General features: G+C 54.5%; 11 protein-coding genes across 11 annotated transcripts; 6 read left to right on the top strand and 5 right to left on the bottom strand.

Moving 5' to 3' along the window:
- Window positions 1-1,261: 1,261 nt before the first annotated feature.
- MRS44_007344 (uncharacterized protein) lies at window positions 1,262-2,526 on the top strand (the record flags this gene model as incomplete). The annotated part of the gene is made up of 2 exons (XM_046276994.2): window positions 1,262-1,319; window positions 1,526-2,526. 2 exons carry the CDS (start codon window positions 1,262-1,264, stop codon window positions 2,524-2,526), a joined length of 1,059 nt encoding a protein of 352 aa, XP_046129123.1.
- Window positions 2,527-4,362: 1,836 nt separating this feature from the next.
- Window positions 4,363-6,007, bottom strand: MRS44_007343 (uncharacterized protein; the record flags this gene model as incomplete). Its single annotated transcript, XM_065620495.1, has 7 exons — window positions 4,363-4,428; window positions 4,479-5,312; window positions 5,363-5,449; window positions 5,497-5,543; window positions 5,593-5,820; window positions 5,891-5,921; window positions 5,969-6,007. The coding sequence occupies 7 exons, from the start codon at window positions 6,005-6,007 to the stop codon at window positions 4,363-4,365; spliced, it is 1,332 nt and encodes a 443-aa protein (XP_065476567.1).
- An 819-nt stretch (window positions 6,008-6,826) lies between these two features.
- On the top strand, window positions 6,827-8,756 carry MRS44_007342 (uncharacterized protein; the record flags this gene model as incomplete). The annotated part of the gene is made up of 3 exons (XM_046278778.2): window positions 6,827-7,014; window positions 7,065-7,264; window positions 7,315-8,756. 3 exons carry the CDS (start codon window positions 6,827-6,829, stop codon window positions 8,754-8,756), a joined length of 1,830 nt encoding a protein of 609 aa, XP_046129125.2.
- Window positions 8,757-9,131: 375 nt separating this feature from the next.
- MRS44_007341 (uncharacterized protein) lies at window positions 9,132-10,199 on the bottom strand (the record flags this gene model as incomplete). The annotated part of the gene is made up of 1 exon (XM_046276996.2): window positions 9,132-10,199. One exon carries the CDS (start codon window positions 10,197-10,199, stop codon window positions 9,132-9,134), a length of 1,068 nt encoding a protein of 355 aa, XP_046129126.2.
- An 811-nt stretch (window positions 10,200-11,010) lies between these two features.
- On the top strand, window positions 11,011-13,166 carry MRS44_007340 (uncharacterized protein; the record flags this gene model as incomplete). The annotated part of the gene is made up of 2 exons (XM_046276997.2): window positions 11,011-11,751; window positions 11,808-13,166. The coding sequence occupies 2 exons, from the start codon at window positions 11,011-11,013 to the stop codon at window positions 13,164-13,166; spliced, it is 2,100 nt and encodes a 699-aa protein (XP_046129127.1).
- Window positions 13,167-13,337: 171 nt separating this feature from the next.
- On the bottom strand, window positions 13,338-14,980 carry MRS44_007339 (uncharacterized protein; the record flags this gene model as incomplete). Its single annotated transcript, XM_065620494.1, has 2 exons — window positions 13,338-14,270; window positions 14,369-14,980. The coding sequence occupies 2 exons, from the start codon at window positions 14,978-14,980 to the stop codon at window positions 13,338-13,340; spliced, it is 1,545 nt and encodes a 514-aa protein (XP_065476566.1).
- A 607-nt stretch (window positions 14,981-15,587) lies between these two features.
- MRS44_007338 (uncharacterized protein) lies at window positions 15,588-18,081 on the top strand (the record flags this gene model as incomplete). The annotated part of the gene is made up of 9 exons (XM_065620493.1): window positions 15,588-15,621; window positions 16,038-16,210; window positions 16,263-16,490; window positions 16,579-16,639; window positions 16,688-16,786; window positions 16,834-16,882; window positions 16,929-16,984; window positions 17,029-17,563; window positions 17,613-18,081. The coding sequence occupies 9 exons, from the start codon at window positions 15,588-15,590 to the stop codon at window positions 18,079-18,081; spliced, it is 1,704 nt and encodes a 567-aa protein (XP_065476565.1).
- A 181-nt stretch (window positions 18,082-18,262) lies between these two features.
- Window positions 18,263-20,070, bottom strand: MRS44_007337 (uncharacterized protein; the record flags this gene model as incomplete). Its single annotated transcript, XM_046271236.2, has 4 exons — window positions 18,263-18,438; window positions 18,490-19,477; window positions 19,526-19,661; window positions 19,712-20,070. The coding sequence occupies 4 exons, from the start codon at window positions 20,068-20,070 to the stop codon at window positions 18,263-18,265; spliced, it is 1,659 nt and encodes a 552-aa protein (XP_046129130.2).
- Window positions 20,071-21,422: 1,352 nt separating this feature from the next.
- Window positions 21,423-22,454, top strand: MRS44_007336 (uncharacterized protein; the record flags this gene model as incomplete). Its single annotated transcript, XM_046281058.2, has 1 exon — window positions 21,423-22,454. The coding sequence occupies one exon, from the start codon at window positions 21,423-21,425 to the stop codon at window positions 22,452-22,454; it is 1,032 nt and encodes a 343-aa protein (XP_046129131.2).
- A 160-nt stretch (window positions 22,455-22,614) lies between these two features.
- MRS44_007335 (uncharacterized protein) lies at window positions 22,615-23,453 on the bottom strand (the record flags this gene model as incomplete). Its single annotated transcript, XM_046281049.2, has 2 exons — window positions 22,615-23,139; window positions 23,190-23,453. 2 exons carry the CDS (start codon window positions 23,451-23,453, stop codon window positions 22,615-22,617), a joined length of 789 nt encoding a protein of 262 aa, XP_046129132.1.
- A 391-nt stretch (window positions 23,454-23,844) lies between these two features.
- Window positions 23,845-25,798, top strand: MRS44_007334 (uncharacterized protein; the record flags this gene model as incomplete). The annotated part of the gene is made up of 3 exons (XM_046276999.2): window positions 23,845-23,983; window positions 24,037-24,845; window positions 24,893-25,798. 3 exons carry the CDS (start codon window positions 23,845-23,847, stop codon window positions 25,796-25,798), a joined length of 1,854 nt encoding a protein of 617 aa, XP_046129133.1.
- Between the last annotated feature and the right edge of the window lie 383 nt (window positions 25,799-26,181).

Raw genomic sequence — 26,181 nt, 5'->3', positions numbered from 1 at the left:
GCTTCTCGTTACGTAGGTAGCGAGCTTGCAGGGCTCCCACGAGCGTTGCTGTATCAGGAGGACCTGGTCAGCTGTGATGAAGAAATCTCATGTTGGGATGGGCAATCTGCAATGATAGGAAACCGGCTTGCGGACCGCAAGTTCAGGTAGGGCTCTGATGGGGAGATCCGAGGTTACCGCGGTGGTGGTAGTTGTCTCGTTATCACATTTGCTATCTGAGCAGACAATCTGGTAGGCATAGCTTGTTTTTTTCTGGGTTCGGTTCTTTGACATGGGATGTTAAGACGGGAGGCCAATGTCCGGTGTAAAAAAGGGCCGCAAAAGCAGCTGACGTGCCATGACGGAGGCTCGCGACACGAATATCACGACACAATTCAGGACAGAGATGTTCAATGCCATCCTCGTCAAGGCTGAGATCCAATCTTTTGCCTCACACACCCCAAATTACCTACACACACTTCCTGTCCCTTGTTTCTGTTGCCATGGTGGCTCCTGGGCCTGCGGATGTAGGTACCTTTTCTCCTCGAGGTACAAACGCCTGAAATTCGCGCTAGGCCCATGTCTCTCTCTCCTCTGGCTCTAGCGCGCGCCCAGCCGCACCCGCTCCGCTGGTGAGGGGAAGTCGATGTCCGGCTGGAGCGGGGGTTTTCCCAGCGAGGCCTACAGGCACTGTAGTACGTTGTAGGCGTCATGAGGAGATGGCATTCTAGCAACACCTCGACAGCAACCTCCACCCTCCACCACCAATAACGCCACTACTGGCCGACAGCCATTTGCTCTTGCACCGTCGCCGCATCCGAAAACAAAGTCCAACTACCCATGGCCATAGCCCAAAATGCGGATCCCCCGTGCAGCCGAAGTGGCTCCTCCCCTTGGCCCTCGCTCTGAGCTCAGGTTCGATGCGTGCGGCAGACTCACGTCGACTCTCTTTCATCACACACCCTGCCTCATGGCTTCTCCCACTCCCTCTCCCCCGCGGCCGCGAAGATGAGGCTTGAGACCTTGCATCCAGACGCCCATCCCTGCCCCGTTGACCCATCATACGGTTTAGGCCCGAGTCCCGTATACGCACTAGGGATCCGTCTATGGTAGACCCTTCACTCCGGATCGCCCGTCCAACATCTATATAAACTCTTGCTCCTCCGGCCTCAAGTCGAATCTTTTCTCTCCATCCTCATCCAGCTCATCAATCAACTCTCCAACACTCCTCAACAACAACTACAACACCTTTCGTCTTTACGACAAAACAACAACAACCAAAATGGCCGCCGAGATCCCCACCACTCAATGGGCGCAGGTCGTCGAGAAGAGCGGTGGTCGTACGTCTACCTTCCTTTCCATCCAGCTCTATAACGAGCTCCAATCCCAATTGCCTCTTTTTGCCTCCTGATATCTCTCTTGGATATCAGATATTCCCAAGACCCGGGTTCCTGGCCCGAGTCCCACCCAACCCACATATCCCCCACCGTTCGCACTGCAACATCTTCATCTTTTCGAGGCTTATACTAACTATCATTCTCTACAGCCACCAAGTACCAGCAGGTCCCCGTCCGCCAGCCCGGTCCCGATGAGGTTCTCGTGAACGTCAAGTTCTCCGGTGTCTGCCACACCGATCTCCACGCCATGATGGGCGACTGGCCTCTTGACACCAAGCTGCCTCTCATCGGTGGCCACGAGGGTGCTGGTGTCGTCGTCGCCCGCGGCCAGCTCGTCGAGGATGTTGAGATTGGTGACCACGTCGGCATCAAGTGGCTCCACGGCTCTTGCCTCCAGTGCTCTTTCTGCCAGACCTCTGATGAGCCTCTCTGCGCCAAGGCTCTCCTTTCCGGTTACACCGTCGACGGCTCCTTCCAGCAGTACGCTGTCGCCAAGGCTGCCCACGTTGCTCGCATCCCCAAGGAGTGCGACCTTGAGGCCATCTCCCCCATTCTCTGCGCCGGTATCACTGTCTACAAGGGCCTGAAGGAGTCCGGTGTCAAGGCCGGCCAGACCGTCGCCATCGTCGGTGCCGGTGGTGGTCTCGGTTCCATCGCTCTCCAGTACGCCAAGGCCATGGGCATCCACACCATTGCCATCGATGGTGGTGATGAGAAGAAGGCTCTCTGCGAGTCTCTCGGCGCCGGCACCTTCGTCGACTTCACCAAGTCCTCCAACCTCGTCGCCGAGGTCAAGGCCGGTACCTCCGATGGTCTGGGCCCCCACGCCGTCCTCCTGGTCGCCGTCCAGGAGAAGCCCTTCCAGCAGGCTACCCAGTACGTCCGCAGCCGCGGTACCGTCGTGTGCATTGGTCTCCCCGCCAACGCCAGCCTCTCGGCCCCCGTCTTCGACACTGTCATCCGCATGATCAGCATCAAGGGCTCTTACGTCGGCAACCGTGCCGATACCGCTGAGGCCATCGAATTCTACCGCCGCGGCCTCATCAAGGTCCCCTTCAAGACTGTCGGTCTCTCTGAGCTCCAGAGCGTCTACGACCTCATGACCGCTGGCAAGATTGCCGGTCGCTACGTCGTTGACACCAGCCGATAAGCGCGCGGCTATCTACTGGGCAGTGGTGGAACAACCCAGCCACTTTGCCCACAAACAACAAGCAGGGCGACCCACCTGCAAATGAGAGGAGTTCAGGCGGGAGTTGATGTTTTGGATTTGCGGCGGTGTTGATGAGCAGTAGCCAGATTGAGCTTGCTTGCACATTTATGCGAGATTGGGTTGGATAAGAGTGATATGAGTACCACAGGATCAATAACGGAACAAGATTCCGATTCACGAAACATGATTGCCTCTTTGACTTGGTGACTGTTTGATTAAGATGCCTTTCTGATTCTATAGCATAAACTGATAACAGTGCAATAACTACCTATTCTCTTGTTGGCAAGTATCTATCTAAAGTTGATATTACTATTCACACATCTACAGCCTCATCACACCACCAAGACCAAGACGTCAAACCGGAACTTATCCCCGTCATGGTTCGAAGTGACAAAAAGACCGAACTCTGCCCGCGCAAACTCTAAAATCGACACATGGTTCGATGCCCGCTCACTGCCGCCGTCGTCGACCACGCCGAAGCCACGTGCTTGAGAATCCACCGATAGCCACTTTTTTTTTATGTGGACTAGGATGTCATCTTTTGGCAAAATTATCGATTGACACTAACTAATCAAGAGTTCGTTTGGATGAATACGGGTGGATAGTGGTTTGACGTCTACAGACGGATATTTGCGGTTTTTTTTTCTTTCTAACTAGTATGGGGGTTTGTTGCGGTGAGAGAAGAGAAAAAAGTACATGTAATAAATTGCCATGTGTTTGTATATCTACTAACGGCGCACACATCGATCCACTTGGATGCCATTCTCTATGTTTAGAGCAAAAGAGCCTAGAGGTACCAATTGACTGGGGGGAACTTGTTACTTACTCGTATCTGATATCGCCGGTTTCCTTCTTGTACAGCATGTGTATGCATCTCGGAGTCAAGCCAGTTGCATCGTTCTTCCGTCCCTGATCTGATCATGTCCATCAAATCGTCACCACCACCCATTCAGTGACACACGTCGTCGTCATCTTACCCCTCGGTCATCCCGGAAAAGTCTACGAGTCACAACTCACACAGTCTCAAATTGAATTGGCAGAAAAAGTCTCAGGATCGACCATCCCGTTGACGGCAACTCGTCCTCTCCCCTCCTCTCCCCTCCCTCACAGAGAGAGGATGCAACCCTTTTCCTGCAAGCCCCTCCCTCCCTCCGCCACCAAGCCACGTCTAGAACAACCCACGTTTTGGGACGTCTAGAAAGATCATGCCATCCACGTTTTTTCCCTGTATGCACACTCGGGCGGGCATCTAGAACACCTGCACGTCGCTTAACGAGGTTGGTTGTATCTGGTTATAACGTCCGTCTCTCGATCGAAGGATGAATATCCCTGCCTCCGAGAATTGATTGTTGAACTGGTGCAGTTCGTGAGAAACGCTTCGAGATACATACCCAAGAACACTACGGTCTCGATCGTCGGCGGCCCCCAAATACGAGTCAAGATGCGGGGAAATGCAGCATCTGCATGAATATGTTTGTTTTTGAAAACGACTAATGTAATAACTCTGCAAGACCTGCCACCATCTCTTTCTTTCACCCATAGTTGCATCGCTTAAGGTAGGCATAATTGTCACTTGAGATTGAGCGCCTTTGAGCGCCCTCACCACCATTTGCACCCCCACAGAAGAGACCACATTGAATCTTTAGCCTAGGTGTTCCGAAAAGAGCCCCTGTCCCTCGAGACTGTAGATCAACGTGTTTGCGAGGACCCTTGTTGTGAAACCCAGGGCTTGTTTGGGAGTATTTCTTGAAGCATCTATCAGCTAACAGCCTTGCTCTAAGAACCACCGGGACCACCCAGCAGAGCAAATCTCCGCACAATGCTAGGGCCATATTCTTGGTACTGCAACCATCGTTAGCCATTGTCGCATGTAGACAAATCATCCATCTTACCTCTGCCTTGGTATGGCAGTACGATCGGAACTCGGGCGTCTGGCCAAGAAGACTGCCACCGAACCAAGGACCGTGTCGCTGTCGCTTATGGGTAATGACCTGCACATCCAGACCACCACTTCGAGCACCACCGCTGCGAACCTCGCTGGCTCGGATTCTGGCATCCACCAGCTGCTTGATGTCTCGCTGTAATCGTCGACCGAAATCCTTGTATAGCGTGCTACCTCCGGAAAGGACAATGTTCTTGTACAGGCCTCGTCGGACATCGATGGGCGACTGCTGGATGACACCATCGACAACAACGGGGAGAGGAGTCAGGAAATCGGAGCTGTAGATCTCGGGGTTGAAGAAGATCTCGGGGGCAAGGAAACGCTCGTAGCCGACGTCGACGGCGACTTGGCGGCCATTGGGGTACGACACGACGTGCTGGGCGAATCGGGTGCGGTCTCGGTCGTATTTGCCAAACTCCTTGACGATATCGGGGCACACATAGCAGTATTCCTCCTTGATCTCCTGGGCAGTCTTGAGAGACGAGTCGGGCTCGCCACGGTCTCGTAGCAGGGACTGCACGAAGTAGGTGATGTCTCGACCGGCGATGGGGATCGACTTGATCGAGGATCCAATGACATAACCCTCGGCCACGGGGATAACGTGGGTGACACCATCACCGGAGTCAATGACCGTTCCAGTCAGCGATCGATCTTGGACCTTGGAGGATGTCCAAGAAGCAGCCAGGGCGAGGACGGCCTGTACGGCGATGTACATGCCAGCACAGTTGAACGACTCGAAGAAGATCTCGGCGGTGTTCTCGCGGTTCTCGGGAGGGTTCAGGGGCTATTCTAATTAGTATCTTGGCGGATTCGAAGTAGGGGCGAGTGGCTCACGGGCTCGGTGAGGAGGAAGTAGTGGTCTTCGGGCTCGACTCGGAGGTATTTGAAGATGGAGTTGGACCAGAACCGTTCCATGTGGTCCTGTAGGCGGTCAGTTCCAGCTCATGTCGGATATCTCGGCGACGTACCCAGTTCTCTATTTGACCGTGTCGGATGGGATAGTGAAGGCCGTATCCTGGTTCTGTCAGTCGGATTGACCTCTCAGGGGCGCAATAGCAGCCTACCTGGTCCGCCCGAGGCAGCAATCGCCTCATCACCGATAAAGAAGTCGAGATCCTCAGTTCCTCTCTTTGCGCTCAAGTGACCGCCAGGTCCAGCACCTCCGGTGAGGAAAGAAGGCTTGTTCGCAACGGCCGGTCGTCCTGAGCCGGAGCCACCAGCTCCGCCAGCTGGCCCCTTGGTTGCGATCGCGGTCGGGAAGACGAAGGAGGGAGAATCGTTGCCGGCGAAACCTGCAAAAGGTATCAGCAAGCAGCCCAGATACAATCGAAAGCTCCGAGAGCATGTGTAGCGGTGACTGACCTAGCTTGGAGAAACCCGTGCCGCTGGTGAGCTGAGGTTAGCTGTCGTCGTCAGTGCGGGGGCTGGGAGAGGTGAGACTTGCTTGTCCATGACAACGGCGGGAGTTTGGTTGGCCATGATGAGAGAGGGTGCGTGATCAAGCGCACGACTAGACAGATAGAGAGGTAGAGAGAGCCCAAGAGTCGTGCCGCGCGAGGAGAAATGCGATAGGCGGCGACGGCGGTGGTCGTTGCGTTGGGTGGGATTACGTTACGTGCCTTGCGAAGCTCCCAAGCTTGAGGTGAGGCTTGAGGTGTGGCTGTGGAGTGTAGGACAAGTGGTCCTGCCCCGCCGTTTGGCGGTGGCTCACGCCCCGTTACTGCAATAAAGGGGGATCACTTTGCTGCTTTGGGATACGACGTCATTTCTGAGAGGCTGGAGCAGCGATGAAATGAATACACGGCAAGGCAAACACAATAGCTATGTGCAAAGAGATTGGATTGGGTAAAAAAAGTGATATATCGGTGTGAAGCCTGTTATCATCCTGCTCCTGTTTTCTCAGCTTGTCTCGCCCAATTTGGGAGAATTGGACAATCAACGGATGCTGGCATATGGATTGTAGGCAACTCCTTTTCATCGAGTTGGGTAAAATGTCCCCTGCATCTCGCACGAGCGCAGCTTCCATATACTTTTTTGTGCTGAGGAAGGTGAATAGATAACTATCGCCTTGCTCTTGCTTCTTCTCCCATAGGGCTTTTCATCAACTTCCATCTTTAGGCCCTCGGCCCAAAACCTCAAAACCTCCAATCTCCTAACATATCTTCGCCCACGCGCTCTCGCAGGGCTTCTATCAATTCGCCCGGCCGCCTCAAGTCACCCGCTACCTTTTCTTTTACTCGCCAACTAACCACTTATTGCATGCGTTATTCGCTCTTTACCCGATGAATTCCATCAAGAATGTCAGACTGCCATGACGATGAAGCCTCCGCCTTTTCGGAACTCACGCCGCACGGCGCCGACGGCGCGTTGGATCGCGTGCTGCGAAAGGGGCAGAAGCCAAAGGCAGTACCTGCAATCTTTGTCCATGCAGGGGCTGGATTTCATAGTCACCAGAATGAGCACATCCATCTTCAAGCCTGTGTTGCGTGAGGCCTCCTCGACCGTTCCTCGTGCGTACCTTGACTGACGATGGCAGGGCCGCCGAGATGGGAATGAGATTTCTCAAAGCTGGTTCCACGGCAACCGAAGCAGTTGAAGCCGCCCTGCGAATCCTCGAGGATAAGGAAATCACCAACGCTGGTTACGGTTCCAACCTCTCCATCGACGGCGTCGTAGAGTGTGATGCCACCGTTGTCGATCATCTCGGTCGTAGCGGCGCCTGCGGTGCCGTTCCGAGTTCGTCTTTCAGTTCCGTGCCGGCACTTCAATAACTAATGCCACCTCAGATATTCGAAACCCAATTTCCCTCGCCAAGCTTATTCTAGACAAGAGCAACAAGCCTCTCAGCCTTCGTCGAGTTCCCCCAAATGCCCTGATCGGAGAGGGCGCCAAGGCCTTTGCTGAAGAGCATGGCCTCATTACATGCCCCAACGAGTACATGGTTTCGAAAAATGCCCGAGATCGATTCCTACGCTGGCAAGAAGATCTAAAGCGGGCCGAGACGAAGTTAAAGGACTCCAGGGCTTCTCCAGAGGTTGGCGAGACAAGCATCGGATGTCCTCCGTGTCAGTACGACACAGCCTCCACACCGAAGCCGCAGCAATCCTTCCCCCGGGATCACAGAGCAGCTATCATGGCAGGCACATGGAACGAGGGGCAGCCTGATTCTCCCTGGATGGGCACTCCGATCCAGGAAGCAACCACACCCTCAACCGACAATTCTTCAACGACCAGCTACTTTCGAACCATGGGCACCGCCGCACCTACAGTGGGACGGTCTTCTGTCCGGTCCACTGCGGAGAAGCTATCGCCGAGTTACGCTGGAGTTGCAAGAGGTGCACAGGGCGCACCGCCATCGTCATTTCGTTCCAGGCCCATCTCCAGGAAGCCCAGATCGCCTAGCCAAGGAAATCCCACAGAAGACAAGCCTTCCAATCTGGAAAACACAGAGCCCCATCAAAAGCAACATGAACACTCTCCGAACCGCGATGGTTCTGCATCGCCACAGTCACGGGCTAAACCCATGGATTTCGAGGAGTATGAAGTTGGTCAGCAAGACCTGGTGAGTCCTCGTGGAGTTAAGCGACCCTCCAGTCCAGATGAGAGAGTAGAAGACGACTCTCGAGCCATCAAAGACAGCTTCCGGTCTGGGACTGGGAACGAGGACTTCATCACAGACACTATTGGTGCCATTGCGATTGACGAGAGAGGTCATATTGCTGCTGGATCGTCCTCAGGGGGGATTGGAATGAAGCATCGAGGTCGACTTGGACCAGCAGCCCTGGTTGGAGTTGGCACTGCCGTTGTCCCATGTGATGAAGAAGATGAAGATCAGATCAGCGTTGCTGCTGTAACAAGTGGCACTGGAGAGCACATGGCTACGACAATGGCCTCCCAAAGATGCGCCGAAAGGATCTATCATGGGACAAGGCGCGGCAAAGGTGGAGTCAATATTCAGGATGACGATGAGGATGCCATCATGGAGTCTTTCATTGCCGATGACTTCATGAACCACCCTGGAGTCAAGAACTGCCACTCAGCTGGCGCCATCGGTGTCATGGTTGTCAAGAAGACACAGACGGGGTATTATTTGTACTTCGCCCACAACACTGACTCGTTTGCTTTGGCCTCGATGGGTGGTCTAGAGAAGCAACCGAACTGCACCATGTCTCGGCTTCCGGATAGTGCTAAGATTGCCAAGGGTGGACGCAAGGTTCGTTTTGACTGAGCCAATGCTGGGTTTCCGAGATTGGAATATGGAGTTTGGCAACTTTAGACATTAGACTCCTGTCTCAAGGCTTGATCGATATGGGTTTGGGGCCAAGCTGTAGCTACTACGGCGTGAGATGGATGGTTGTTTAGTCTTTTTCTCCATCGCTAGACTTGATATGATACCCTCTATCCCTAGAGATATTGCATGCTTTATCAATGTGCTCAAGCTTGGTCTTTGATGTTCTGCTCCAAGTCACGTAGGTTGTCACTTGAATGTGTCAGTTGTATTTGCCCCTGAAGCCCAGGAATAGATGCATTATTCTGTCTTAATCGTTGTAGGTATCTCGTCATTATTTTAATTGGTCTATTATACAAAATAGGTAGCGATTCATCAAGGACGAGGTGTCCCCGTCGCACTCCCCGTCTCTTCCCGTGAACCCCCGTTGACGATTCTCCGCTTCTTCTTCTTCTTCCGAGGCACGACGGCGGGCTTGGCGCCGTAGTTGCCCAGCGACAATTTCGTGCCACATGTAAGGCACTCGGAATTCTCTGGCAGCTCGCAAAAGATGCTGAGGCAGATGGAACAGACAAAGCCAGTGTCAACAACTCGGCCGTGGCAGAAGCACGCCGCGCGAAAGTCGACCGTATCATGGGTCGGCGCGACGAGAGCCTCACGAGCCTCTGTATCGGCGATGAGGCCGAACATGAGATAGGTGAGCAGACCCTGGGGATGAGTTGCGGCGAGGTATGTGCCACCTGTGTTGAAGCAGGCCTGCTGAAGAAAGGTCGGGTCGCCGGTGAGGGAGAGAGTATCGATGGCGACCTGGGCGTGGGCGGCGGCGAAAACGGCGTTCATGGTGGGGATGTATTGCGAGGGCTCCGAGTCGGACACGGAGATGACGAGGATGCGGCCGCGTACGGTGGGAGGTGCCGTGGTGGTGGCCTTGTGGCTGTCCTCGAGGTTGGCGGTGGGCGAGCAGAGAGCTTGCGCAGCCTTGTTGATGTGGCAGAGGGCCAGCGTTAATGCCCCTGATAGTTGTGTCGTGGTGGTGGCGAGGTCAACCTCGGTCGTCTGATCCATGAGCTTCCTCACAGAGTCCAGGACGGCGGCCTCGATCTGCGCAAACTGGGGGAACTTGTTGGCCGAGGACGTCTGAGCCGGGGCGGCGTCCTTCATAGATACATCGCCCGAGGCATCGCGTGCGGGCTTGGGCGGCGTCGGGTAGAGCCATTGTGCGCGGTCGACGTGGGCGGCGATGAGGGCGACCTGGTTGGCGTTGCTGAAGGCGAGATGGGCGTTGACAAAGACGAGGATATTTGCGATGGCCCTGGACAAAGGTAGGACATTACCGATGGCAGCCCATGCTCGCGGATTCGTGTCAAGGACGATGGTTAGGAGGGAGGGCGTGTCCTCGCGGGTGTTGACCTCGTAGTGCTCCGAAACATCGACGGCGTCCATGATGAAAACGAGGCGGACGTGGTTGTGAGGATGTCGGTTGGGGAGACGGCTACGAGGCCGTGGAGGAGATGGACGCTACGCAAGTGAGACAAGTTGCGCTGCAGGTCGTGACGCTGAGAGGCGAGAAACGTTGACGCAGGCAGCCCAAGGCAGTCAGACAAAGAATGGCGTCTGCAAGGGCAATGTTGAGGCTCAAGTTGGACGCTGAACGGCGGCTGGCCTAGTGGTTATAGCGTCCCGGTCTGTGCGACGACTTGCCGCGATCTCAGGCCGCCCCGAGGATGAAAGACATGAGCCTCGAAGCCCCGAATATCACGACCGACTCGAAGGATCCTGTCGTGCGAGCCCAAGAATTTCTTGTCACGGCTGCAGGGATTGAAAGGGTAAAAGAGAAAAAAATCTAGTCGTTCGCTGGACGTCATCCGCAGGAGCAGGGTGTGGGAGCATCACGAATGGGACGCGGCTGCGAGCACCAATAAGCCCCTGGAGCAATCCCCCTAGTGCAGCGCCCATAGACGCCAAAACACGTGATGAAGCTCCCAAAGCAGCGGGGGGAGCATGGGCTTATCAGTGGTCGTGGTTGGGGGGTTTGCGGCCACTAGGAAAAAGCAAGGTTCTAGCGCTTCTAGTGGTCTCACAGGACCGGCTGATTGATGAGTTGGGATGAGGGGCGTTATCGATTTACATCACGGGCTCCTGTTTTGGGCCTCGAGCTTTTCCATTGTTTTCCTTTCAAAACCTGGACGATCGTCCAACCCGACTATCTCACATCATCTATTTGATAATATCTGAGGATTTTTTTCTTTTTCTCATGGCTGAACCAGCCAAGCAGGAGCCTCCAGCTCCTTCTCTGGAGGACCAGACCCTCATCGTCTTTGCGCGCTTGATGGAGGGTGGCCAGGAGGACAATGAGACGTGCCGTGACCTCGACGAGCTAACCAAGCTCCTCAACGACGACTATGAGACCCGCCAGAAGGACAAGTCCCATGAGACTATCTGCAAGGTCATCGACGGCGACTGCGTTGACACGGTTTTGTGCTATCTCGATATGCGACAGCCTGAGATAGTCCGTGGGCACGCCACTCTTTCAACGTCAGCCTACCTCAAGGCTGCCGGCGACGACGGCTCCAAGAAGCTATCGACCTTTTTCTTTGACCGCGTTCGGAGAGGCACCTACGACGACTACATTGTCGCCTTTTGCGTCGCAGCCGCCACTTTCCCCATCGTCCCGGATCTCACCGCAGAGCTCTTCCTTAACGAAGACTTCCTCCCCAGCCTGGGCACTCTGATGCGACGCAAGTGGAAGAGCCGCAAGGTCGAGACGGCCTGTCTGGAGATGCTCAACGCCGCGTGCATGAACTCGCTCTGCCGCGAGGCCATCAACAAGTACTGCATCGAGTGGCTTGAGGAGATTGTCGACCAGGACCTCAGCGAGATCGTCCGCAGCACCAACGCCGACCCCAATCTCCAGAGCGACGGCGGCTCCATCACCATGAGGCGGCACTCGGAGCAGGTCCAGTACCTGGCCGCCGTCATCCTGGCCAAGCTGAGGGTGAGAGAGATATGCGTGCGGTGCTTTGTTCACGACTAACTAACTCAGAATTCAAGGCAGTTCCCGCGAAGCCCGCCCCCGGCGAGGCTAGCCAATCGAGGATTGAGCCAGCCGTCACTAGTATTGAGGACCTCTCTGGCATGTTCACCAAGATGATCCTGCGGGATGAAGATCACGGAAGAAAGCACTCCATCGAAGGTCTAGCCTATGCGTCTCTTCAACCCAAGGTGAAGGAGTCGATTGTGAGCAACCCTGAGCTACTTCAGAAGCTCGTCAAGACTCTCAGCGAGGCACAGCCGCGTTCTCCGACTACCTACGGAGCCCTGAGCATCTTTGTCAATCTCACAAAGTACCTCCCCAATCTCACCGAGGAGGAAAAGAAGATGAACCAGCTCAAAGCGTACGCCAACGCTGCTGGGAAACTCGGCGGGCCGGACCCCTTGAACGACGACGAGCATGTCGCGAAGCGGTGTAAGCTGGTGTTTGATGCCGGTATCACGCCTGTGCTCGTCACTCACAGCAAGAATGGTTCTCCAGCCTCTCTATCGCTGGTCATCTCCATCATCTTTGCGTTGTCTGTCACCAGGACTCTTCGCGGCCAGCTCGCCCAGCAGGGTGCCGTCAAGCTCCTGCTCACAGCGTGGATGACGCTTCCCCAGACTGAGGCACCAGCCCGACGTCTCGCTGCGCAGGCCCTTGCCCGGATTCTCATCAGCACAAACCCTGCCCTCGTCTTTGGCGGCAACCGATCAAACCCCATCAGCGCTGCAATCCGGCCCCTCGTGTCTATCGTCCCTCCTGACCCAGCTGCCGAGACGAGAGACCTTCTCCCCTCCTTCGAGGCTCTCATGGCACTGACTAACCTAGCCTCTATGGACGATGAAGATACGAGACGCAGCATCATTGCGACTGCGTGGTTCCAGATTGAGGAGCAGATGCTCTCATCCAACGCCCTTGTCTCCAAGGCAGCCGTCGAGCTCGTCTGCAACCTCGTTCAGGCGCCTGAAGCCATCGCTCTGTATGCCGAGGAGACCGCCAAGGCCCGAAACCGCCTTCACATCCTCCTCGCCCTCGCAGACGCCGAAGACGCCGGGACCCGTAGTGCGGCTGGCGGCGCCCTGGCCTCGCTCACATCCTTCGAGGGGGTCATCCGCGGCATCATCAACAGAGAGCGCGGCATCAAGGTTGTCCTGTCCATGTGCGTCGACGACGACGAGAACATCCGGTACCGCGGCGTGTTTGTGGTCCTTAACCTGGTGACGGCCGAGGGCGAGGTCGGTGAGCTGGCACGGCAAAAGATCAAGGATGAGGACGGTGTCGAGGTCCTCAAGGAGTGCCTTAAGAAGAGCCGGAGACCCGAGGTTCTCGAGGTGACGGTGCAGGCCCTCAAGGCTCTGCTGGGGGACAAGTCATGAACATGAGGTAGTGGTGCATATATATGCTGGCCATGAGTTGGCAATTTGTTTGTCACGCACGAGATAATGCAGCGGTTCTTTTTACGAGGACAATGATTACAAGTGTCGCAATGAAAAAAATCTATCAAATTTCCCCCTTTTTAAAGCGCCGTGTCCCTATTTTTAACCATTTCATGCCTTGGTATCAACCCTGTTGAGAATAGCAACGCCCTCGACATGTCCCGTTTGAGGGAAAAAGTCAAAGCCCCTCAGACTCTCAATCTCGTACCTCTCACCCTCGCCCTCGCCGCGGACCAAGACGCCTACGTCTCTGGCCTGCGTGTGCACGTTGCAGCTGACGTAGAGCACACGGCGGGGACCAAACTTGCGCAGCTGGCCCAGGAAGTCGGCGTCGCAGCCCTTGCGTGGGGGGTCGAGCACGACGACGGTCTCATCGCGGTTGTACGTGACGCTCTTGAAGAGCTCGCCTGCGTCGGCGGCAATGAACTTGCAGCGGTCCTCGTTGAGGCCGTTGAGGGCGGCGTTGCGGCTTGCGTAGGCGATCGAGTCGGCAGCAATGTCGATACCAATAGAGTGCTGGAAAAGGGATGACAAGGTGATGGTGAAGAGGCCAGAGCCCGAGTAGGCGTCGATGAGGTACTTGATCTCCATTCCGGAGCCGGTAGGGGGCAGGATGCGATCGCGGACGTAGGTGGTGAAAGATGGGAGGATGGAGTTATTGTTCTGGAAGAAGGAGCCGGCGGGGTTGGTGAAGGTATAGGGGCCGATGTACTCAGTGGTGGTGGCCTTGGAGTCGGTGATGCAGGATTTGATATCAACCGTGTCTTCGTTGTCAACGCGGACGGTGTGAGGGGGTAGTTCGGAGGGTATATCTTGGCTATCCTTTGGCAGACGTTGTGTGTTTTCTCGCAGGAGGAGGGTGGCACCACGCTTATAGTCCTTGAACTCGCTCTGCATGCGTTCTCTCTCCCTAGCCATACCTAGACGAACAGCACTGGTGCCGATAGGGCAATCCTCGATATCCAACACCTTTCGACGGCCCTTTTGCATGAATCCAATATCAGGACAGCTCTCAAAGGGGACGCGGGGGTTCTTCCCCTCTTGCTGGGACGGAATCCAGGGGGTCCGTCAAAGTGCGGCGTCAACTTGGTGCGATATCCATACTGCAGAGGGCTTCCCATTGTGTCTTGAACAGTAGGCACGACAGCAGGATCGAGGTTGGAAAAGTTCTGGTAGGCCTTCTCGAGGACGCGTCTCTTGAGGCGGAGCTGCTCCGCGTAGTCGAGCATCTGGAACTGGCAGCCGCCGCACGAGGCAAAGTACTTGCAGCTGATGCGGGCATCATCGCGCAGAGGAGAGGGCTTGACGACGGAGATAAAATCGGCCATGGTCTGGTTGTCGCGGCGCACATGGCGGAAAACCTTGACCCTCGCCAGGTCGCCGGGTACAGTGAAGGGCACAACGTAGACCTGATTCGAGCCAGGTCTCATAGCCAAGCCCTCTCCCGTAGACGACAGCTCCAGAACCTCAACCTCTGTCTCGGTGCCCTCCTCCGGAAGAACCTCGACCCCATTCTCAGTCCCCTCTCCATACTCAACCGCCCTCATCTTGAGCAGAGCCTCGACGTCATACTTGAGGACTTCCTCAGACGACCCCTCAGTGATGTTCCTCTCCCGCTTTGTCTTTTTCTGCTTCCACTGTCGATTGTTCTGCTGGTTGGGCCTCTTGTTAAAGGGCTTTTCTGTGTGGCCGTTGCTTTGTGAGTGGCCGTTGAGCACGGCGGGTGCTGCTGCCTCTGCCTGGGCGGTCGCCATGGCTGCGAATGGGCGGAGATTGTGAGGGCGCGCTCTTCTTGTGAGAGAGACGAGTGGCAGAAGCCTTAGTCGTCTCATGGACGACCCAAGGATATTTCTGGAGTGTTGAGAGGAGCGATTTCTGATTTTGCGATTGCTCACACCTTTTTGAAGTTTTACAAGATTTCTTTTGAGTCTAGAATGAGACAGAGGAAAGGTTCTTGCAGGTGCCCCACTTTGAGATTTTGGGGTCCTTGGGCTGCGTTTTAGGCTTTGTCTGATTGGCTGATGACATGAACGGCTGTCATTGGTCGGAGTTTCTATCCTCCTCCGAAACCAGGACAGGGATTGTATCCAACAACGATAATAACTCGTCTTTGATCTATCTCTTGTCTTGAGAATATTACTTGAGATAGACGTTGTACTTGACTACTTACAAGACACTTCACCTTGGTTCTTCACATGACGAGTTGCTTATACTTCTTTCATGCATTACACATACCTACATCTACCCTCGTCGTCTGACAATCTGTACAATAGAAAAAGAAGCCATTTGACCACCCCAGGGTCCCATACTAACACATACCAAATAGGCTTATACTGTACAACACAACTTTTCTCATCAGCAATGTCCTCACGCGCTCACATCAACAACGCACTGCGTAACCTGTAACTTCTATGCCTTCAATAAGCAACGTTTTCCGGCTCATGACTCGGTCGGCTCCTATCACCGCCGCCCCGCTGATTGGTCCCCGGAATGGCAGGTGATGCGACTCACGAGGCCGCTTGCAACTACCGGGGGGTGAACCGCGTCCGTCCCAACCCGCCCTGGCCGGAGATCGGACCCGGGGTCTCATCACGTCAACGCTTCCTTTGCTTGTGCATTTTAAAAATTCGCGATATCTCCCTTTTGCTTCACCTTCAACTCATTGGACTTTGACTTTTTCCCCGTCTTTGTTCAAAGTTCTGGAATGTTTATCTTGGCGCAGTGACCCTTGTAGATAAGCACCAAGCACTTACAAATGGGCAAGTTTCACAACATCCTTTCAATGTTGCACACTTACTAACCCTTGCCCAGGGCGTGTATTCGGCGTGAGGCGTTTATGCCTGCTCTTTGCTCAACATGGACTGTTGGCGGCCAGTCCCGTCAATGAGGAGTACCTGTTTCGTTCAGAAGGTGGTACCAAAGGCGCCGTGGCGTCCGAGGCTCGGGAATGTAGCTACATAGGAAGGGATCTGCTCGCTCGCGGTGTAAGTCTACAAACAACACTTTATGCTCGTTTCCATTTGCTAACAATTCTAGGGAAATGCTGTTGATGCCATGGTCGGAACGACCTTTTGTGTCGGCGTCATTGGCATGTATCACTCGGGCATTGGCGGAGGTGGATTCATGCTCGTGCGGGATGAAAAGGGCAACTATGAAGCCATCGACTTTCGCGAGTCAGCTCCAGCCGCAGCCCACGAGAACATGTACCAGGGGAATACCGAGGGGAGCATTCACGGAGGCTTGTCTGTTGGTGTACCTGGTGAGGTCCGGGGTTGGAATACGCTCACAAGAAATACGGTGTAAGTATCAAGCAGGTCTCTTTTCATCTTTGCTCGCTAAACTAAGTCGGCAGAAACTCCCATGGAAGACCGTCATGCAAGGGGCTATCAAGGTAGCCAATGATGGTTTCAGAGGTAAGAGCCAGGTTGACCGCTGTGAGTGTCGACTAACTCCATAACTAGTAAATGGCGACATGAACAAATTTGTGTCCAAATTGTCCACTGGAAAGTACAACTTTCTCGTGGAAGACCCTTCATGGGCCGAGGATTTCACTCGAGATGGTTCGTTACTCTACCCCTGAACTGCAACCCGCGCTGATGGTATGCAGGTCAACTTCTCCGAGAGGGAGACACTATCACAAGACCTCGATATGCGCGGTAGGGCTAAATCCCGCCTATAAATTGACATTACTAAGTTTCGTAGTACTCTTCAAGCCATTGCCGATCATGGTTCTGAAGCATTCTACACCGGCCCCATCGGTAAGCCCACGAGTCCAGACACCGTACACTCCTAACACACCCAGCCGAGAGCATGATAAAGACCATTCAAGAGTCTAACGGCACAATGACACTCGAGGACCTCGCAAACTACAAGGTCATCTCCCGAAAAGTCCTGCATACCGAATACAAGGGCTACGACGTCTACGGCATCAGCTCCCCCGCCGGCGGCGCCGTCTCCCTTAACATCCTAAACACCATGGACGGATACGAGGATCAGAGTCAGGACGGAAACCTTACACTGCACAGATACATCGAGGCCATGAAGTTTGCGTACGGGGCTCGGCTGCGGTTAGGAGATCCCGACTTCGTTGACGATGTGCCCGTTTTTGAGGAAGAGATGCTCAACGCGACGACGGCTGAGAAGATTCGCAGCCGTATCGACCCCTTGACTACACAGGACATTGAGAAATATGACCCCTCGAGGATCTACTCGTCTAATGGTCATGGAACCTCTCACATTGTCACGGCGGATGCGGATGGCATGGCTGTGTCCCTGACCACGACCGTCAACCTCATCTTTGGATCGCTCCTCATGGACAACCTCACCGGCGTCATCCTGTAAGTCTTGCCTAGATGTACCCCTAACTTCGCCAAACTCACCTACTAGAAACAACGAGATGAACGACTTCTCGATCCCTGGCATCCCCAACGAGTTCGGCTTTGCCCCAGCTGAGGAGAACTTTATCCGCCCAAACAAGCGCCCCCTATCCTCGTGCACACCCATAATCGTCTCCCTCAAAGATGGTACTCTAGTAGCCGTCCTCGGAGCCGCAGGCGGCTCCCGCATCATCTCGTCCACGACCCAAGTCGCCTGGCGCATCCTCACCTCGCCGTCGTGGACCGTCAAGGACGCCGTCCGCGAGCCCAGGATGCACAATCAGTTGCTGCCTAACCAACTCCTCCTCGAGAACAGGTTCAGTCGCTGGGAGGTTCCCGGGCTGAGGGCCAAGGGTCACAACATTACCTGGGTCGAGGAGGGGCTGAGTGCGGTGCAGGCCCTCACAAGAGATACAGACGGCGTGTTTGATGTTGCAGCCGAATCGAGGCAGAAGAATAGCGGAGGCTTCACCTTGTAAATCAATAGATAGACCATTCACGTAGCATATGCTTGGCCATGATTTGGTGTTGCATCACACAAGCATTCGCTGTCAGCTCCGCGCTGTATTCTCTACTCTATATACGACTTCCAGTAGTAAACTGTTTGTAAAAAGGGGGTATCCTTTGGTCTATCATGCAACTTTACTTTCGCCTCACGCTCTACCTCGAAAGCGTCACCAACCGCGCCATCTGAACCGTCCACTTCTTGGCAAACTCCTCTTCAGTAAACCTCTTTGCCGACTCGCGTGCCCTGAGGCGGACTGCCAATGGATCAGGCAGTGACAGGGCCTTTTCGTAACCATCCGCAAACTCCTGTTCTGTCGTAGCGTGGAAGCCTGCGAAAGTTAGTTGTCAATTCAACATTATATATAAGTCGAGCTACTTACCAGTTGGTTCGCCGTCGATTGGCACGACGATGTCAAACTTGGGCCCAGCACTATCGTGAACGACAGAAATAAGCCCAGCAGCCTGATACTCGACGACGCCAATACCAAAGTGCTCGTTCCACATGCCGTTAACGCCAATATAGGCCTTCCGCAGCCACTCGAGGATCTCCGACCACGAGGCATCAAGGTGGAACTCGACGCTGTTCTTGATACCCAGCTCGTTGGCAAGGATGCGTAGCTGGTATACACGCTTCGAGTCGTGGTCGTCTCTTACGCTTCCAATGAGGATCAGACGCGCACCCTTGGATGCTTCGCTCTTTCTCTTGAGGAAGGTGGCAAAGGACTGCATAATGAGTTGATGGTTCTTCTCGGGTCGGAACTGTGCCAGGTAGACAATGGCCTTTTCTCGTCGTTTCTCACTCTCCTCTGATACCTCGACTTCTTGTTCCATCTCTCGCACAGCGGTAGGGGGGTAGACCACCACGATTGGATCCTTCTTGCTCTTTCCTGTGCGGTATGGGCCCCATAGACTCTGAATGTGCCCCTGAGTCCACGTTGAATTGGTCATTACGATGTCCACAGTTGAGCCAACCCATGAGTAAAGCACGGCGAATAGCTTCCAGTAAGTCTTCTTCGCGAAACCCTGCGCTCCAACGCCTTTACCAGCGTTGACGCCCTGTGTTCCCACGGCCGAATTGGGGTCCAGAGACTCAAGCATGTCGGTCGAGATTGTTGGGTAGTGTACGTACGCTCCCGTAGGAACCTTGGGGAAGAGGAACTTGCAAAGGCCGAGGGCAAATGCGTAGCCCATGGTGTCGACAAAGACGTCAGGGACAAGCAGCGAGAAAGCGTCCCAGGCGAGGATGATGGAGCCAATGGACTGGCCCAGGAGAGTAAAGTGCGGCCACGAAGAGGCGAGCACCCAGTCTCTCTTGGAAAGGTAGAGGAAAGTAATAGTGGGAGCATGAAGCTCAATGTTGAACCTGTGCTGTCACCGTGTAAGCACGTCTCACCCCAAGGTTGAGGGCTAGCTCACCTTGACCCGAGACAGAATAGCATCCTTTGTAACGTCGTGATCACCGGTGTAGACGACACACTTTGCCTTTGGCCATCGATCTTGCGTCGCCCGAATAGCAGCCCATAGGACTCGTTCCCCGCCGCCTCCGGCATTGCTTGCGAAGCATTAGCCAAGCCCGGACATTTCCTCCAGATATAAACCTACCAGAAAGGATGGAAGAAGCCAACAACACCGTCCCAGTCCTTCTGCTTGTCCAGTGTGATCTTGAGGTCGTCGTCGACGTCGAATACGAGCTTCGTTTCGGAGCTGCCTTGGGGATCGTTCGCGCGGGCTGCCTTGTCCTCCTCCGTCATGAGCGCCAGGAGGTGGGCACGACGACCCTCTGTTCGCTTTCGTAGTGTCCATCCGAGGAAGTTTCGTAGTGCATTGCCAAGCAAAGGTATGGCGATCAAGAGGAACAGGGTCACCCACCCCGAGACAACCGACATCTTCTCGTTGGAGCTATCGGGGGTCGATGGAATAGGCGGGCTGTCCGCGGGCGCCGCAAACGAGTCGTCGGACATTCGGGATAGTCGATGTTCCGCAGCAGTTGTCGGTTATGGCTATCGATGATATCGTAAAGTATTGGGAGTGCGAGGCTGGAGACGTTGACAAGTCCTGCAGCAAGGAAACACCATGAAGAAGCCACGACAAAGGAGAACGGATGGGGTGACGTCGCACCAAAAATAATAGCCCCCGTGGCGGGGGAAGCTCTAGCCTAGCTCCAGGTAGCTTGCCCGCTGCAGCTGGACGAGCTACAGGGGTCCTACACGCTGAAGATGGGCAAGCCCCCGCTATGAGGCTCCTGACCCTGGTCACTGGATCCGACCACGGGCGGAGTCTAGCGGTGTGGGAACGCCGGGTGTCAGTGCTCGCCGTTGACCACGGGGTAAAAGGGAAGATCGGATAGGATGACGATGCGACTTTGAAGGGTGTATTCTCGAGTCATGTGAGCTTGTGGATGCATCTCAAGTGATTGATGGCACTGGTCATAAGTGTAGTAGTTCTCCTCTCATAATTCCCAACATCACAACAGAGCGGGAGTCCTCCAGTCTCTGTTCTCTCTTGCACAATGTGTCGATGGCCCATCGCTAAAATCGTCGAAACTCCTCCAAAGCACAGGGTGTGATCCGTGGCCTAGGGGAATCATGTCTCATCACACTTGACCTTTTTGAGTTCAGAGGCAGTTTCTCATAGACCGCAATACTACGATAATGGTGCCTGTGCGCAACCTCGATGTGACACACTCGAGGTCCAAGTTCCACGAGTACTGCAACTGGGTAACCTTTAGCACAGCTCAAGTTCCTCCTGTCTTCGTCGTCTTTTCTCATTAGGTGGACGTTCCGCAACTCGACGAGCTAGCAATAGCAACAAGACTACTGAAAGTCACAACAGGCAAATTACCTTCCAGGTTGCCTGGCTATTTGTCCTCATAATAGGCACCTATCGTCTTGAGCCTCTTACAAATACAAGCAAACGACAGGCAGAGTAAAGGTCTTACATGTGTCACTCGAGTATAGTCCAGGCCCAGGGCGTTTCGATCGGTTTCAAACTCAAACTAAGCTCGATATTTCCGACAAAAGCCCAACCCACGCTCTAGCATATTACTACACAATCGGATCGATCATATGTGACAACCCTTTTGTAGAAATGTGATCAAGACCAGTTTTGTCGGCTTTGGGAGACTTCAACTCTCGAGCCCCAGTTTTATAGACTGTCTGATGACCAGGTTCACTCTGATTGGCTGTGCGCCACAACCTCTGCAACCTCCAAAGGTCAAGCCTCATCTCATGCAACATCTCATTCACCAAGAAACGGCTCCAATCCTGTGCCCAGAGACTCAATTGCTCTCGCCACCACGCGGGAATGGTTGAAAATGTCGCTCGTTAGACGGACAGCGCATGTCCTATCGCCTCACGCCAGGCCCTTCCTCCCAATCAGTACCACTCGACGTCCGGCCTCAACACCATGCGCCGGCCGCAGGAGCTTTCACCTTGCGTCCACGGTCGGCGACACTATTCGCATGACTGCTGATGCCTTCAGCTGGGTCCACGTCAACGCCGGCATGCCTTGGTATGTCGCCATTCCACTGCTAGCCATTGGCGTCAACGCCACACTGCGTTTCCCTCTGCAACTCTACACGGCCCGCCTCCGGCAGAAGAGGGCCGAACTGCAACCTTTGATCATGGCCTGGGCGGCTCGTCATGCCAAGACTGTCAGGCAAGAGCAGAAGCACGTTTCTGAACCCATTCAGCGCGTCCGCACCGCAGGCCTGATTGAAAAGTCGCGGCGCAGAATCTACAAGAACTGGGGCACCCAACGCTGGAAGGCCATGACACCAATGCTCAGCATCGTCCCCTTTCTCACCATCTCCGAGGCACTACGGAGGAAGTGCGGTGCGCCGGTGGGCTGGATCAGCAACTCGGTCGGGCTGGGCAGTCCGGACTCGGTGACTGCAGGTGTAGGTGCTGCGAGCAGCATGTTTGACGAGTCATTGGTCAACGGGGGCTGCCTCTGGTTCAATGATCTCAGCAGCATGGATCCCTACTTTGGGCTCCCCATCATTTGCTCGGGCATCTTGGTATGGAACACTTGGGGCAAGATGTCTAAAGAGCAGCTGCAATCTCTGTTGACCATAAACTTGCCGGACAGCAAAAAGGTCGACACCACGCCAAGAATACAGAAGCTTCTGGGCAGGATGTTGCTTCTGATGCCAACCTTTCCGCTTCTCTTTGCGGATCTACCGAGCGCCATCTTCCTCTACTGGGGTTCCTCGTTTGCCCTCACAGGCATCAACGAGATAATCCTAAATCGTCTGGTCCCCAGAAAGGAGCCCAAGTTCAAATCTGAGATGCCCAAGCAAGCAAGTTTACCGTTTCTAAGGGGTCCGAAACAACCACCTTCTTGATTACTCAGTTGAAAGAACAAAAAGTATCTTGATTAATCCCTCTTCTGTACCTACGAACATGTACTATACTCTTAAAACTTGTGTATCCCCAGAAAACTCCGATAGACGCCGTCAAGATAAAAAGAGCCACCCATAATAATCGCACGCTGAGCTCTAATATCTAGTCAAGGACAATGGCCAGAATAACAATCGTCATGATAACTGCCAGGATCAGCAGCAGGCAGCAGCTCTTGTTGCGAGCTGCCTTCTGATAACGCGCGGCTTGTCGGTTCTCGACGTCAGCCTGTCGCGTATCGTCGCGGATATTCTCCACGTTATCCGCAATGGATCCAAGCTGCTCGCCCTGCTCATTGACGATCTGCGCGACCTGTCGGAAGAGCACGTTCAGGTCGCCGACACCCTGCTCGATATTGCGGATCTCCTCCTCGCGCTCAATGATAAGGGCCTCCTGGAAGTCAACCTCGTCCTGCTGCGCAAGTTGCGAAATCTGCTGCTGTTGCTGTAGCTGCTCCAGCTGGGTATCGGACGGCGCACCGGCTTGGCCGGGCTCGGCCTCTTGCGCGGCGCGGGCGGCGGTGACGGATGCGCGCTCCTTCTCGAGGGCTCGTCGCTGCAGGCCCTGGAACTCTTGGAGGGCGGCCTGGAAATCGCTCGAGACCTTTGTCTGCTCGTACTTTTGTTGCTTCTAGTGAGGGGTTAGCATGCGACCACACAAAGCCGGTTTGCGATACGCACTGTCAGGTCATCCCAGGTCTGAAGTCTCTTGACGCCCTCGCCAATCTCGCGGCACATCTCCCTCGTCTTCTCCATGCTGTTGTGAACCCGCTCCCGCAGGCGCGGAGTATCCTTCTTGGTGCCCAGAACGTTGACATCGTTGGCGAGCTTTCGGTTACTGTTGAGAAGCGACTGCAGCTTGCTCTTGAGATTGTATTGAAGTTCCTTGAAGGCTGGGTCGTCGGTGTAGCCGCCGCCCCGGCCGGACTCGAGATCAAACGACATGGCTGTGAATTCTGGCCGTCCCGATTTCGCGTTTGAAGGAATGGATCGATTTAAAGATAAAAAAGACGAGATTCTGAATGCGCAAACAGTTCGCCGTTTCCGTTGCTTCGTCAAATCAAGTCACCTGCTGCCTTGCCGAGGGTGGCTCTGTTCCAGCTGCAACATACGTAATTGGGCAGGCGGATCATCCAACCAACCAGAGCGGGGCTGGACCTGCCTCGCTATCTTCACGTGACGATAATGGCAGCTTGGACCTGGACCTGGCGCCCGTTGCTGGCCTGGATATTTTTATTTACTTGGGCTTATTCCAGGTAGCGCAACTCAAGCATCTTCGACAACCTCGCAAAACACCCCCGAGCTCTCTTTGTGCCCCCGGCGATGCGCTGCGAAGATGGCGGCCACCACGGTTAGAAAAGCGCCTTACAAGGATTTCCTCCAGCCCGCCTTGCACAGGCGATTCTCTTCGACAGCGACGGTTCTGCTTGTTGTGTCCTATATCCAGGCTCTGTTGTTGGACAGCTGGAGCTCTTGTGAGTTGAGCTCTTGAGCTTCTATCTGCGTCTCGCTAATCGACTGATTGTAGATCTCTGGGGCTGGTTCCCTCTTGGACCTGCTGGCGTACGAACCGCCTTTCTTTTCACGTGTGGCCTCGCGATCCTCGTCCTCCGAATCGCCAACTACCACGTTGGTCTGCGAACCACCGGTTCCGGCTTCCAGACTCTGCGCACCACCCTCCTTCGACTTGAGACATACGAGACCCTCTTTTGGTATGGCTTCTCGAGCTTGCTTTTCTGCAATGTCTTCCTCTGGGCCGTCCCCGCCAGCGCGAACCTGTCGTGGATCACATATTTCAGCGGAGACCGCGCGAGGCTCAACGAGAAGCCGCTATTCTTGATGGCCTACCTGGCATCTTGCGCCATCACGCAGACTTTTAATCACTACAGAAAGGATACCGATGGACTGGTGCTGGGCTTATCGAAGAGCAATGGCGAACGCCCATCCGACTCGTTGAAGGTGGTCATCCAGGAGATACCACGCATCTTCGCCGACTCGTTTGCGGGCGCATTGAGCGCGCTACCCGTGGCATTCTTCCTCTACTATTCCGTCCTCCGATCGTTTGCTTGGGGCTGGGCGCTCATGTTCTTGCGCATCTTCTACAACCTGCCCAAGACGAACATGCTGCCGCCCACTTGGCCCAGCGACCTCTTCCTTCTCGGTCGCTGCTTACAGACTGGGTCTCTCATTCATTTCATCTGGCACACCGGAAACTTTGCTTTCTCGACATTCATGGTAAAGGAACCGCTAAAGAATGGCAACCCTCTCACGTCCGAGTCCAAGGATCCCAATGGAAGTCTCCTGAATGGACTCAAGAGCAAGAAGCTATCTATCAAGGTGAGTTGACTGATTGCGATTCCAATAACGCATCTAACATGAAGTAGGCATTTGCCATGTGGGAGCTCGCCTACATTGCTGGGGGATTTGAGGCCCGTCGAAAGGCTATCTACGAGGACATTGACCGTCAGGATGGACCTATGTGGTCGCAGGTCTACGCAATCTGCATGGAGGTTGTCAAGTCTATCGAGACACGTATCGACGAGTACGGAAAGGCCCCCGCGGCGCCTCCCGCCAAGCCAGCTGCGGAGCCCAAGCAGCGCGTATCCGCTCCCCTTAAGGACGACCCCATCTTCAACAACAAGCCTGCCCCGAGCGCAGTACGGACTGAAGTCGAGAAACGATTAAGCCAGATCGCCCAGTCGCCAGGCTCTTCTCCCGCCTCGAAGCTGAGCCCGATTGCAAAGAAGACGTGGAAGGAGGCAAAGGATCGTGTCCTGACCAAGGAGCAGCAGGAGCTCATTGCTCCAGAGCACATCAAGGGTAACTTTGAGCAGCGGGTGCTCAAATTGATGGAGGTGGATGCTATCGCTGCCTTGTTCAAGATTGACTTCCGGACTCAGTTTGCGGCTGCGGTTCTTGGCACACCCTATGCGGAACCTACACTATGCATCAACGCTATCCACGTGCTCTGCCAACTTTCAGTGCACAGCTTGGCGGAGGATCAGTTCGGAAACGTTCACAGAGATGTCCGAAGCATCATCCGAACGTTGACTTCGGTGATCAAGAAGCTCGAAGACTTCCGACTCTCGTTCCCCATCCACTGGACGGACATCAAGAGCAAGAGGGAGAGCCCGGAGGTGGACAAGGTGGTGAATGCTCTCAAGACGGGACTGGGAGAGGTGGTGGCCAAGTTTGAGCCTTACAGCAACGACCTGAGGTTGACACTGTCTGATGTGCGACTAGCCAAGGAGGCGGCGGCAAAGAAGGACGAGATGGCCGAGGTTCGGTGATAGAAAATGAATGTACAAACAAACAGGAGAAGGGCAGGGCATGCATGGCAGGGCGAGACGGGCATAATGTATCATGATACCATTGTAACATTGTAAGAAAGACTGAAGTCATTGTAATTGATCTAGAGCATTGATTCACATTCATGTTGAAGTTGATGAGGTGTGCACGTGCCCATGCCTGGGATGAAAGGATGGAGTAGACCGTGCACGTGCACCGTTATTTCGGTTAGCAACACTGTATTCCAGGGTCCTGCCAAAATTGGCATCTACTAAAATCCCCCCCAACCTCTTGACATTGGACGACTTTAATCCGCCTTTTCGCCCGCGCGTCGACATGCGATTCACCCAGCCTCCACGTTAAGCCACCGGCCGTGACACCGCTC

Source organism: Fusarium solani, assembly GCF_023522795.1.
Source record: "Fusarium solani strain SB1 chromosome Unknown bctg00000004, whole genome shotgun sequence".
Lineage (NCBI taxonomy): Eukaryota > Fungi > Ascomycota > Sordariomycetes > Hypocreales > Nectriaceae > Fusarium > Fusarium solani.
Note: the sequence above shows the minus strand (reverse complement) of the source record. Positions and strands in the feature narration are given on the sequence as shown.